The 13,068-nt window shown below is 40.7% G+C and overlaps 1 protein-coding gene across 1 annotated transcript in view; it reads right to left on the bottom strand.

Moving 5' to 3' along the window:
• The window catches only part of dnmt1 (DNA (cytosine-5-)-methyltransferase 1), a 20,831-nt gene that overhangs the window by 4,080 nt on the left and 3,683 nt on the right, over positions 1 to 13,068 (bottom strand). Inside the window, exons 5-27 of the mRNA XM_016570356.1 lie at positions 12,680 to 12,752; positions 11,504 to 11,588; positions 11,379 to 11,416; positions 11,230 to 11,284; positions 11,068 to 11,151; positions 10,750 to 10,859; positions 10,554 to 10,672; positions 10,368 to 10,460; positions 10,130 to 10,281; positions 9,855 to 10,042; positions 5,545 to 5,728; positions 5,362 to 5,459; positions 4,496 to 4,646; positions 4,306 to 4,421; positions 4,025 to 4,223; positions 3,818 to 3,951; positions 3,549 to 3,728; positions 3,241 to 3,465; positions 2,913 to 3,105; positions 2,681 to 2,771; positions 2,359 to 2,490; positions 1,302 to 1,584; positions 1,073 to 1,214 (exon numbers count right to left, since the gene is read on the bottom strand). Of these exons, the coding sequence (XP_016425842.1) occupies positions 1,073 to 1,214; positions 1,302 to 1,584; positions 2,359 to 2,490; positions 2,681 to 2,771; positions 2,913 to 3,105; positions 3,241 to 3,465; positions 3,549 to 3,728; positions 3,818 to 3,951; positions 4,025 to 4,223; positions 4,306 to 4,421; positions 4,496 to 4,646; positions 5,362 to 5,459; positions 5,545 to 5,728; positions 9,855 to 10,042; positions 10,130 to 10,281; positions 10,368 to 10,460; positions 10,554 to 10,672; positions 10,750 to 10,859; positions 11,068 to 11,151; positions 11,230 to 11,284; positions 11,379 to 11,416; positions 11,504 to 11,588; positions 12,680 to 12,752 (3,125 nt within the window). The remainder of the gene's footprint in view (positions 1 to 1,072; positions 1,215 to 1,301; positions 1,585 to 2,358; positions 2,491 to 2,680; positions 2,772 to 2,912; positions 3,106 to 3,240; positions 3,466 to 3,548; positions 3,729 to 3,817; positions 3,952 to 4,024; positions 4,224 to 4,305; positions 4,422 to 4,495; positions 4,647 to 5,361; positions 5,460 to 5,544; positions 5,729 to 9,854; positions 10,043 to 10,129; positions 10,282 to 10,367; positions 10,461 to 10,553; positions 10,673 to 10,749; positions 10,860 to 11,067; positions 11,152 to 11,229; positions 11,285 to 11,378; positions 11,417 to 11,503; positions 11,589 to 12,679; positions 12,753 to 13,068) is intronic.

Here is a 13,068-nt window from a genome sequence, read left to right as displayed (position 1 = left end):
TCAAAAACAAGTAAAACAATGCACAAGTTACTTAACGGGAGGGAGAGAGGGAGAGGGAGAGAGAAATTGTTGTATGATCTTCACTCACTTAGCACACGCATCATTTGGATTAAAACTAAACCGTAAAAATAAGACCATGTATGGGGCATTCACTATAAACCTCATTTATTTTTAACCTTAGGCATACACTACTTTCTGGCGAAAGTGAATCTAGCAGCCTGTGTGAAATGCGCTAGGCTGTACTGTACTTCCAAACGCCGATACCACACAGCATGTGATAAGTGCCATATTCAGACAAAAACACCGACAACAGAACAGAATGGAGTTATTAGAGATTAAGGATGTCTACGAAGTATATGTATGCAATGAATATGTTAAACATTCAGTATTAACACCTGTATAGCTGATGTGCGCGAGCAGATAAACAAAGCACGCTGAGTGGATTGAGCGTGCGGTGACGCAGATGCGCGAGCTTGTCAAGCGAATATACCTTTCTCACAGACATCACTGGAAAGTTTGTAGTTCGGTCGGATACGTCAAAAACAAGTAAAACAATGCACAAGTTACTTAACGGTGCAGGACACTATAGTTAATTTATGTAAAGTGAGGATAGCAAAATAAAAGTAAACTGAAGAAATTGGGTATAATTTGTCAGTGTACTACCAGTAAAACTAATACAAATGTGACCAAAAATTATTCGGACAGAAAAAAAATTGAAATTCAGGTTTGCATGAAGCTGGTTGACAGCATGCCCAGGAGACTACAGGCTGTCATTAAGGCTAAGGGTTGCCCGACAAAGTATTCATAGTTGTGTAAATACTGTCATACTAACAGCTGTCTGAATACTTTTTGGTTGATTGTAATCCATTACATTCCTTTCTATCAAAGTTATCTAAGATTATCAAGCTGAATTTGTTCTGACACAGTTTAACTCAGAGTTCTTGTGATATTTTATTACCATTTTCTAAACTATAGCAAATAAACCAGTACTGGAAAAAGTGGTATCGGTTCATCCCGAATTAAAATAAAAAAAAAAAAAAATAAATAAAAATTAAAAAAAAGTCTAACTTGCCTGTAGCACACCAAAGGTGCACTGGTAGCCCATGCAAACAAGACAGCGCAGCGTGAGCTTCAAGACCATGGAGCGCTTGAATGACACAAAGTTCCTCACGTTCTCCAGAAGGAAGAACTTGGGTCTGTAGTAGTCACAGTAGCTAAAAGAGGGAGGGGAAAAAATGAAAATTTTTTTCTCCAAACAGGCAAACTAGCCTCATTTTTATAGCAAGACTCATTCTGCTAACCTCAGATACGAGACAACCAGAGAGTTCTTGAACGTCGAGTATGTGCGCGAGTTGAAGCGGTTCATTCCACTGAAGCCTTGGCAGGGCGGTCCACCGCAGAGCATCTCCACGTCACCCTTCTGCGGCAGCTTCTGTCCAAGAGAGTTGGTCTTCTCTCCGGACATCACCAGCTTCAACAGGACATTACAGTCCTCTGTGAAGACCGTGGTGCCTGGATTGTTCAACCTGAATGCCTGAGCAGCAGGATCCCACATCTCTATGGCCCAATGAGTCTCTGAGACACCTGATGTTTGGGAAGAGAAGAACAGATGTGTTTTTAGTCGTTTCTTGAAGATGGGTAAGGACTCAAATATATAAGATACAATTCAACAGGGGTCCTCAAATAGTGGACTCTAGTCCAGTTCTGGACCCCAGCCATTACCATTTCTACAGTTTAAAGTGAGTAGCAAAACAATCAAGCCGTACACAGTAAGTGCTTAGGGTCATTTATGGTAATGCCCTTTCATCACTGCACTGCAGTGATTCTCTCCCCTGCTAAAGATGTAAAACACTACTAGATCTACAGAATGGTTATTTTAACAGTAGCAGAACCACTGAGCAGCAAAATAAATTGATACTTTATCTAAAACACTGCAGAAAATGAGAACGCAGCAAATTGCAGCAGCCGTTTCATACATGACTCAAACCATTTAAATAAACCAGGTTTGTGATGAGACTTTTCTATCTACATTTAGCATTAATCAGCATGTTAAAAACATGAAGTGTTATTATTGGAAATTTGCAGATGGCAAGGAAAGACAACCTAGCTGAACTATTAGTTAACTTTTCTGCTCATGATCAGAGCATATTATGAACATCGTTTTTAATATACTTCAGCAAAATCCCAAAATTTTGAAATCCCTGAACCCAAATAGTTCATTTAAAAAAACAAAACAAAAAAAAGTTGTCCAAACCTGTGCTGGGAAGGAAATATGGATACGGGACCTCTTAGAACTTTAACTAAAAACCCCTGCAATACAATATAGCTCTATAAACAGGTTTTGAATAGAAGCCCAACCTGCTTGATGGAAACCCTCAGATAGACCACCACAGCCGGAGAACACATCCAGTGTGCGCAGTTTGGGGACGGTCTGCTCTTGCGGCTCCTGATCCTGTGATTCCTGCGAGGCTGCTTTACCCTTCCCTTTACCTGCAGAAAACCACAATAAACATCATTTTAGCTGTTTTTGTGTCCCCCACAGGCAGTCATGATTTTTAAACAATACTGCATTCGTGATGGGCAATTTCTAGACAAATGAAACAGAACAGAGCACAAGAAGAAACTCATTCTGAGTAAGTTTCCATGATTGACACCTCAAAGTTATAAATCAAAGAGTTACCTTTCCCCTTTCCTTTCCCTTTGCCCTTATGCACTGCTGATCGTGCATGATTGGGAGGATCCTCAAAGCTCTTAGTCCTGGCATTGTATGCCTAAAGAGAAGACAAATACTTTGCTCTAATGCTTTATTGAAAGTTTTGCAGTTCAGCTGGGAAGAAAAATAGGCACACGATGGCTCGTTGGATCAATGCCACCATCCATTTGTTTTTTTAACACCCATCCCTCATCCTCACCTCTAAGAAATAAAAGCGATCAGGTCCTCTGCTTGAATAGTCCTGCACACTTTCCACCAGGTCCTCTGCATACTCCACTTGACAGCGGCCTAGCACCTCCGCCATGTTCACGGTCACCTCTTCATCACTCCAGTAAAGCTGGTTTATGTCAGAATGGTAGGCACCCTTTGGTCCTTTATGAGTGTTTTCAGGCCTGAAAGCAACGGTCATCATGAAAAGAACTCGGGTGAAGTTTATGTACAGCCTTAGTGGAAACTTCAAGCTAAAGTTTGTACTTCAAGAAGCTATATTAGCCAACAGACCTGCTTAAAAGGAAGAAAAATGTCACCTGTAAAATTTATAGAGCCGCAGTTTGGTATCCATTCTGTCTGGCTTTCCATCACTGCGCTTGTTGCAGAAGATTTCTTTGATGCGCCCAATACGGAAGGGCTTCGGAGCATCTAGGTTTGAGCCCTTGATGTAATCAGAGGACTTCCTGTAGTATTCTGGGTAAAGATCTTCATCAACATCATCTTTCCTGTGAGAACGCTTCACAGGGCTTGCAACCTTTACCCTAAAAGGGAAACATACCTTTAATAAAATGGCTCTCACCCTCAGAATATCTTAAGGCAGGGAAAAATAAAAATAAAAGCTTACGCAAAATTGAAGGCCTCTGGGGGAAGACAGACACTGTCCCCTACTCTGTGCTGCTCGCCCTTTAGGGTCGCCAAACCATAAAAGACTTTAGAGTCGCTCTCCTCATCCTCCAGGGGTTCATAGACATTAGGCAATTCCTGAGCCTCTCGTTCCCTATTCCTTACGCAGGTGGCACAGAACCTGCCATAAAATGGGTCATGTTGAAATGCATGCACAGAAAAAAACAAAACTGACCTGTAAGAAAGACAAGGTCTAAACGGAGCACTCACTTATACTTGCGGTCCTCTGACGGTGTGACCTTAGGAGGGGACTCAAAGCGGGCGCATTCACCATCATACAAGAGCTGATAAAAGAAGCTTTCGCCATCATCTTCGATCACTTTAATGTCATCATCCATCCCACCCTGAAAGCATACAAATATTATAATCTCCTGCATAGTGTGATACCGACACAATGTCAGACTTCAGCATCTGTACCTCCATGAACCAGTTTTCAGTTGGAGCCTTGTAGAGGACGTTGACCTTGCCATGGACAAAACTCAGCTGCATATCTTCACACTCATCTACAAGGAAGAGCTCAAGAGGGTCTGATGACTCTCCAAGAACAGTATCAGTGCCACGGCAAAACCAGTGCGCATGAAACATCTTCTCTCCATCCTCCCACAATGCCGTAATCCTATAATCATAACGAAAATGTTGGCTTACCAATTTAAAGCAATACAGTGCCAAGAACCCAGGTTTGCTTCAATAAAGGTTACCTGGCCAAGTAGAGGGGATGTGATGGGTCAGCAGGGCTGACAGACACACAATCTCCCACCTCCACCACCTCATTTTCCACACGCACTTTCATGTAGTACTCCTTCCTTCCATCAGTCTGAAAGGACAACATCAATACCTCAAGTCCAGCAAGTGGGCATCCAGGTTCTTATTGTAAGAGAGATCACATACCTTGATGGGCTCGCCCACCCAGCTGATCTTATTCTTCGTCTGTTTTTTCTTCTTTGCCTGAGACATTTTCTTTGTCTCCTTAAGTGGCAACACTTCCTCCTCATCCATATTCTCATCATCCTCAGCTTCTTTCACTGCCAGGTTGGGACATCTGGACAAGGGACAAGACTCCCATTTAGCTTTATTCTGGCAAACAAATCCAAGGCCATAGAGCTGGATAACAAACTGGCAGGAAATAAAGAGCTTCTCAAAATGGTTTTCTTATTCTCACTCTATACGACAGGGGGCAGCATGCTGACTAAAGAGGATTCTGCTCTTTATTAGCATTAGCACAGCACTGAACATACGAAACAAACATGGACACAATGAGGCACTGCAAAAGCAACAGTGAGGGCAGATTGTAACGACTGACTTAAAGCACGTCAAAGTCGGTTTGACAAAAAAAAGCTAATAAAACTACAGAAATTAAAATGTAACACGATTAAGACTTTAGTTAGCAACATATCTGCTCCGGAAGGAGTGAAAAATCTAATGGCAAATCAATGTATAAATTCTTGCACTGTCCTGTAAAAACTGACACCCTCACTTTATTAAAATCAAACCAATTAACAAAAGGAAAAGACTAGTGATTACTTAAACGCAAGTCAGATTTAGAAAGAACAGATCAGATGAATTTGTAGCAAATACAAAAAAAAAAAAAAACCTGTGTCATGTTAGTCAATTCATAAAAAAAAATAAAAAAATAAAAAAAACACACTGACTAGTGACTGACATTTAGTCTCATTTCACAACACATGGAAACAATACTACATTTCTGCCAAGCAGAGTGATTACGCAAGTATGAAGACTGCCCACAGTTAGCATACCTCCTCTTCTGACAGGCCTGTTTACTTCTGCCACTGCCTCCAAACTTGATCATATCCTTACAGGCTGAGCACTTGCCACAATCTGGCGCCTGACACACCTGAAAGAAAGAAATGCCACCTTGTTGACACTGACATTACAGGCATAGTGTGGTTGCAATAAAAGGCAATTTTTGGACAATCTACCTCACAGACACCACACCGGTGTCTCTTCACTCCACCTCCATCTTTATTGTTCTGGTCAATCTGATCGGAGAAAAAGGTGTCAAAGATTTGATAGACCAGTTTAGTGGTGGTGGCTTTAGTCGGGCCCTTGCTGTCCTTCTCAATCTTGGTGGGATGACGGATGGCTTGTCTTCTGGCTGCTCTCCTGAAGAACAAAATGAATGTAATGAGCTACAAACACACCATTTTAGATACAGAGACCACTAACCACCAAGCAAAAATGGAGCCATGCACGTAATATGTATGGAGGTCACAGGACACTGAATGGACTGACAGTTTGTCAAGACTGGGTGATGCAAATTTCTCATTTCAAAGTCATTTTTAGAGGTCACGAGCAGATTGGCTCGGTTCTTCATAAAACAAGGACATTCAGTTCCTTCAGAGGCTTAGTTTCTCTAAATGGGCAACTTGTAAATTCAAACAATGGGAGCCCAAATTAACATCTGTTATGCAGAGCCATGCAAGTCAGGGAGGAGGGGGAAAAATGCTATGGAAAATGTTCTTATTCTCATCACCCACCCCTTTTAACTAGTGAAGTAGTTTACCACCAACACAGGCTACTGCATTTGAGCGTATGGGAAAATAAATGAAAACCAAGCCACACACTCTGCAGAGAAAAAATAAAATAAAAATAACAGGCTTTACATACCAGTACAAATGCCTGCTGCGTTAGGAAAGGTTAGAGGAACATTAGAAACATAAGATCATGCAACAAGCATGAGTGAACATTAACATCCCAACAAACCACTGAATGCTCAGTCTACCATAGCTTCAAGGAATGGTTCTCACACACACATATATACATGTATATAAAAAAAACCGTAAACCATTCAAAAGCATTTATCCACTTTACTAAAGGTAAATTGTAATGATACAAAGTTGATGACAGATGATAAATCTGACAGTGTCGGCAGAATATGTAAATTAATAAATGTCTACTTGGTTACCTGAACCAAGATTTGATTGGTTTGTGTTAGCAAAAAAAAAAAAAATAAATTCACATCATCCAGCGGGCTTTTGCAAACACTACAGAGTTTTGCATTTTTGTATCCCATCTCAGACAGTCAGAAAAAATCCATTGTATTTCGGGTGTTGAAGTTTACCTCTTTTTCGCCACAGCTCTTTGTCTCAACTGGACAGAATATATATTTAGATTTGATATCTAAACATGCCAACAACCATCGCTGCTGGTCAACTAAACCTTGGCTCCCCTTAGGACCAATTCCAGAGTATTTTGCACAATATTTTAACAAATGTCAAGTTTCATTAGCACTGGATCAGATGTCAAAGTATATAGGGGCATTAAAAACCCTTATCCGGGCCATTTGCGGATCATCTAAAAATAGAAACGCCCATCAGTTGCACACATCTGCTACAGTGGGTATAGAAAAGAAAATCACCCCCCTTTTAAATAATCACATTTTGTTGCTTTGCAGCCTGAAATGAAGACGGACAGTTTGTTTTATCCAGCTGTATTTACTCAGTGCAACTTATAACATCCAAGTGAAAAATATAACACCAACACAAAAAAATAAATAAATCTGAGTTGGAAAAAATGATCCCCCCCCCCTAAGAATGACGTAGCTAAATCACCTTTTCAATGGCACACAAAGCCATTTGACCTTCAACTGTGATCAGCTGTGGTGATTTTGATTAGCTCAGCATGAAGAGCTTTCCTGGAGCATTTCAGTCACTCCAAACTGGATGAAAGAGCCAGAAGGAAACTGGTCAGAGGCGACAGAGGCCTACAGCAACTCTGATAAGAGTTGCAGGAATTTATGACAAAGAGTGGTCATTGTGTGCATGTGACAACATTACAAATTCTCCACAAATGTGGCTTGTAGAAGAACAAAATGAATGTAATGAGCTACAAACACACCATTTTAGATACAGAGACCACTAACCACCAAGCAAAAATGGAGCCATGCACGTAATATGTATGGAGGTCACAGGACACTGAATGGACTGACAGTTTGTCAAGACTGGGTGATGCAAATTTCTCATTTCAAAGTCATTTTTAGAGGTCACGAGCAGATTGGCTCGGTTCTTCATAAAACAAGGACATTCAGTTCCTTCAGAGGCTTAGTTTCTCTAAATGGGCAACTTGTAAATTCAAACAATGGGAGCCCAAATTAACATCTGTTATGCAGAGCCATGCAAGTCAGGGAGGAGGGGGAAAAATGCTATGGAAAATGTTCTTATTCTCATCACCCACCCCTTTTAACTAGTGAAGTAGTTTACCACCAACACAGGCTACTGCATTTGAGCGTATGGGAAAATAAATGAAAACCAAGCCACACACTCTGCAGAGAAAAAATAAAATAAAAATAACAGGCTTTACATACCAGTACAAATGCCTGCTGCGTTAGGAAAGGTTAGAGGAACATTAGAAACATAAGATCATGCAACAAGCATGAGTGAACATTAACATCCCAACAAACCACTGAATGCTCAGTCTACCATAGCTTCAAGGAATGGTTCTCACACACACATATATACATGTATATAAAAAAAAAACTAAACCATTCAAAAGCATTTATCCACTTTACTAAAGGTAAATTGTAATGATACAAAGTTGATGACAGATGATAAATCTGACAGTGTCGGCAGAATATGTAAATTAATAAATGTCTACTTGGTTACCTGAACCAAGATTTGATTGGTTTGTGTTAGCAAAAAAAAAAAAAATAAATTCACATCATCCAGCGGGCTTTTGCAAACACTACAGAGTTTTGCATTTTTGTATCCCATCTCAGACAGTCAGAAAAAATCCATTGTATTTCGGGTGTTGAAGTTTACCTCTTTTTCGCCACAGCTCTTTGTCTCAACTGGACAGAATATATATTTAGATTTGATATCTAAACATGCCAACAACCATCGCTGCTGGTCAACTAAACCTTGGCTCCCCTTAGGACCAATTCCAGAGTATTTTGCACAATATTTTAACAAATGTCAAGTTTCATTAGCACTGGATCAGATGTCAAAGTATATAGGGGCATTAAAAACCCTTATCCGGGCCATTTGCGGATCATCTAAAAATAGAAACGCCCATCAGTTGCACACATCTGCTACAGTGGGTATAGAAAAGAAAATCCCCCCCCTGTTAAATAATCACATTTTGTTGCTTTGCAGCCTGAAATGAAGACGGACAGTTTGTTTTATCCAGCTGTATTTACTCAGTGCAACTTATAACATCCAAGTGAAAAATATAACACCAACACAAAAAAATAAATAAATCTGAGTTGGAAAAAATGATCCCCCCCCCCTAAGAATGACGTAGCTAAATCACCTTTTCAATGGCACACAAAGCCATTTGACCTTCAACTGTGATCAGCTGTGGTGATTTTGATTAGCTCAGCATGAAGAGCTTTCCTGGAGCATTTCAGTCACTCCAAACTGGATGAAAGAGCCAGAAGGAAACTGGTCAGAGGCGACAGAGGCCTACAGCAACTCTGATAAGAGTTGCAGGAATTTATGACAAAGAGTGGTCATTGTGTGCATGTGACAAATTATTTGGCCTCAACACCAAACGATATGTCTGACAGAAATCCACTACAGCTCACCATCCAAATAACCGCATTCCTCCAGTAAAGCATGGAGGTGGTAATATCTTGTTATGGGGGTGTTCCTCTGCAGCAGGGACTGGAGCACTTGTCAGGATGCAAGGAAATATGGATGGGGCAAAATACCATCAAATTCTTGAGGAAAATCTGCTGCCCTCTGCCAGAAAGTTGTCAATGGGAAGGAGGTTTACCTTCCAACATGACAATGACCCAAAGCACAGTGTTGACCACATAGTGGTTGAAGGAGAAAAAGGTGAATGTCAGAGCCCAGACTTAAACCCTATTGAAAATCTGTGGAATGACTTGAGGACTGCAGTCCACAAACGCTCCCCATCAAATTTAACTGAACTTGAGCAGTTCTGCAAAGAAGAGTGGGTAAATATTGCAAAGTCTAGATGTGCTGGGTTATTCTTTTGTATACCCATTGTACCTCTCGGTGTCATTACACCAATGATAATATTAAACATTCTAGGTAATTTAAAAAAAAAAATAAAAAAAATAAAACAGTTGCTAAGAGCATAGGCTTTCAGGCTAGTTTAACGGGTTTAAATACAGTCTAAAAATCTGGCCACACTGTTCTTGTAAGTATCAGCAGTCATTTTTATATTGGTCAACCACTACTCCGTGCTCACACTAAAGACATAAAATAATAATAATAATAATAAAAAAAAAAATTAAAAAAAACTCGACTATGAAACGGAAACACACCTCTTGCCCAAAGTAACACCAGCCAGCTTGATCAAGTCTCTCATACAGGGAGTGATGATGATAGGCTGTTCATCAGAGTCTCCAGCCTCATCATAGCTTTCCATCTGCTCCACCACAAACTGAGCATGACGCAGCAGTGTGTCCTCAGTGAAACGGTTGAAGTTGAGCCCAGCAGGTGGAACGGTAGTCTTAAAAGACATGAAGGAACAGGTCAGCACTGCTGCCGACAGGACCAGAGAGAGACACACACACACAGATCACTTCAATCAGCTCACCTCAATTTTGTTCAGTAGATCCTCATATGTAGCATCCTGGTTCTTCTGGAGAAATTCAACTACAATCTTGCTCATGTAGATCTTCTCCTGCATCAGAGCAAAAATGGGAGAGTACTCCTCACTGGGGTCCATTAGGATGTAGTCAGCAAAGGCTGTGGAGAAGAAATAAGACCGGTTGGATCTCATGTGCATGGACAGACCTGACTAGGATGAGACTTCGATTACTTGAAATGTTTACCTGTGGTGAAGCCAATTAAAGCCTTCTCCCCACCATCAAAACCAGTAATCCACCAAGCATTGATAGGACCAAGCTTCTTGGCAGGAACCCCACCTAAAGAGAACAAAATCGCAAACAATTTAATCTACACTAAACCCTAAATTGGCAAAATAGTAAGCCTTCACTGTTAAGAAACTTGGGACATACCATCCATGCATGGGTTGTCATCGTAGATGGGCTTAACAGCACAACTAAAGTACAGTTCCACATTTTTCTCAATGAGGCCAGAGTCAAATGGACACAGGTGCCCACGCTTGTCATACACACTGTGAATGAGGATTGTAACGTCAGTAAAATAACTGGATATGAATACCATTTAGTATGACTCATTTCCCCTTATTACCTGAAGTTAGTTATCTTGTGCTGGGGCAGATCTTCATAGCTTTCAAAACCATCCTCATTTGCATCAAAGAGGGATAGACGCTCATCAGTCAACATCTCTGGTTCATCCAACTACCAGAGACAAAAAAAAAAAAATCACACAATATTAAAGCGTTTCAAAAGGCACAATAAGTCAACTTTAAATTGCTGATGTGGATCAGTAAGGAGTTATATTTTTCTTAAATAGCCAATTAAAGTGATATCGCTTGGCAGCTTCCGGGGAAAAAAAACAACAAAAAAAAACACTACAGAACAGCTAAAGGAACAACAAAACACTCACAGCATCATCAGGATCTCCCTGGAAGAACTTGAGGTCTGAATCATCCAGATACTGCCTGCAGTCAGAACATTTTGGTGGAGGGGTCTAAAATGCAGATTAATGAGATTCATTTGGTGCATTAATTCAAGCAGAAGCATAAATGGGGAATGAAATGAACGTCACCTTGGCTGCAGATACAGGCTTGTTCGTGCCATTAGTAGTGTTCTCAGTATCAGGACTGAAAGGAGGAGGGGGGATAAGATTTATTAAATTCACAGATGCATCGCATATGGAGAAAGGCTGGTTTAATTTGACTTTAACGTGGAACTCACTCCTCAGCTTCTGTTTTAAGGCGTTTCTCTTCATGGACCTTGACCGGGGGAAGAAAAAAAAAAAGTGTTCCTATTAAAATATTTCTATGGATTTCTTAAAACAGCATTAAATGTCAAAATCTTACCTCCTCTGTAATATCTTCCTCAGGCTTCACTTCTGCATCACCATTTGCAACGTCTCCATTCAGCTCATCAGACTTGCGTTTTGGGCTATTGGAACAAGGTACAACACCCACTTATAAAGTGACCAAAGATTAGGGCTGCCCTCGACTAAGGATTTTTCTGGTCAACTAGTAGTCGTTCATTTTAATCATTAGTCGACTAATCGCACGTTTATTAATAAACCATTTAAATAATGAGCCTTTAATTGCCTTCAAAGCCTATAAGCGCACGCATAAAGCTTGCCTCAGGGCACCGCAGAAGCTATGACTATGAATTTGTCAGGGAAAAACAGAAAGGAGGCTGCATTAACATTTTAATAATTACTTTGTTTCGGTTTAAGAGATGAAGTCGGCGACACAGACTTGTCATCGCCGCAGTAGTGATGCACCTGTATTCATGTTTCATACGGATTAGGCCTACATAATCTGAGAATATTTGCTTTCCATTTGAAAGTAGACATTTCACTCTCTATCGATACATTTTTAATGTCTGTAAGGCAAAGATATACTCAGGAGTTTCGCGCTCAAGTTCACAGACCGAGACGGCAGAAAGCGCATCCTGTTTGCTTTCATTATTTTACAAAAGCGCGTTTTGTTATTTTGAGTGCACAAATAAACGTAGAGTCTTCACAGATTTGAAAGATGTATTACTCTTATCTGTATGACCAAAAATTACAGAGTATTTTTAGAGCAAGTGAGCGCACCGGCGCCACCATCTGTCCTGCAGTGAGCGCGCTTCAGCTTCCACACGGACACTTGAATAGCAGACATTTCTCTAGGTTAACATTAGACTGAGAGGCCATGTAACGTTGCTGCTACTTACAAGTTTCAGATAAGCCATATTTGTGGTGGATGAATGATAGGCGAGCATTTGGATGTCCTGCTGGATGTACTGTATTACCATAGACTAGCCATTAACAATCTGTCCATCACGGACTGCGTGACTTCGCCTGTGGATTTTTTTTTCTTCTGCGACTAAGCAACTAATAACATTTTGGTCGACTCGACTATTAGGGGGCAGCCCTACCAAAGATGAATTCAAACTCAATCTGATTTCAACTGCCCAAGTGCAAAACTGTCACTTCACAAACTGCACATCAGATTTGAACAAGAGGACAACTCTTAAAAATGTTGACTTACACTCTAGAGAACATGGAAAGGATAGTTGGCTGTTTTCCAGAGTTACGCGTAACCCTGGTACTGGCTGGAGATTCTGTTGGGGGACAAAATGTGCCATTTATAAAGACTAAATATTCTACATCCAGCACACAATGTAGACTTACTTGTGTTTTAATGCCATATCAACAACAATAGCTATATTCACGGTAGGGCTGTGCGATTAATCGAAATCGAATCGAAATCGCGATTTGATTTCCTAATCGCAAAGACTGCGATGTGGACGCGATATTACTCTGTTCCAGAGCATATGCATGACTGCCAGCCTTGAGTTGCAGTCTTACTTGCCCTGGGCAAGAGTGACCGCACCTCTGTTCTCCCCAATCAGCCCTGCTCTAGCCAACTGCGTAAAC

The sequence above is a fragment of the Sinocyclocheilus rhinocerous genome, unplaced genomic scaffold, assembly GCF_001515625.1.
Source record: "Sinocyclocheilus rhinocerous isolate Xijiao unplaced genomic scaffold, SAMN03320098_v1.1 scaffold292, whole genome shotgun sequence".
Lineage (NCBI taxonomy): Eukaryota > Metazoa > Chordata > Actinopteri > Cypriniformes > Cyprinidae > Sinocyclocheilus > Sinocyclocheilus rhinocerous.
The sequence above is the reverse complement of the archived record's forward strand: the minus strand, read 5'-3'. Positions and strand labels throughout refer to the sequence as shown.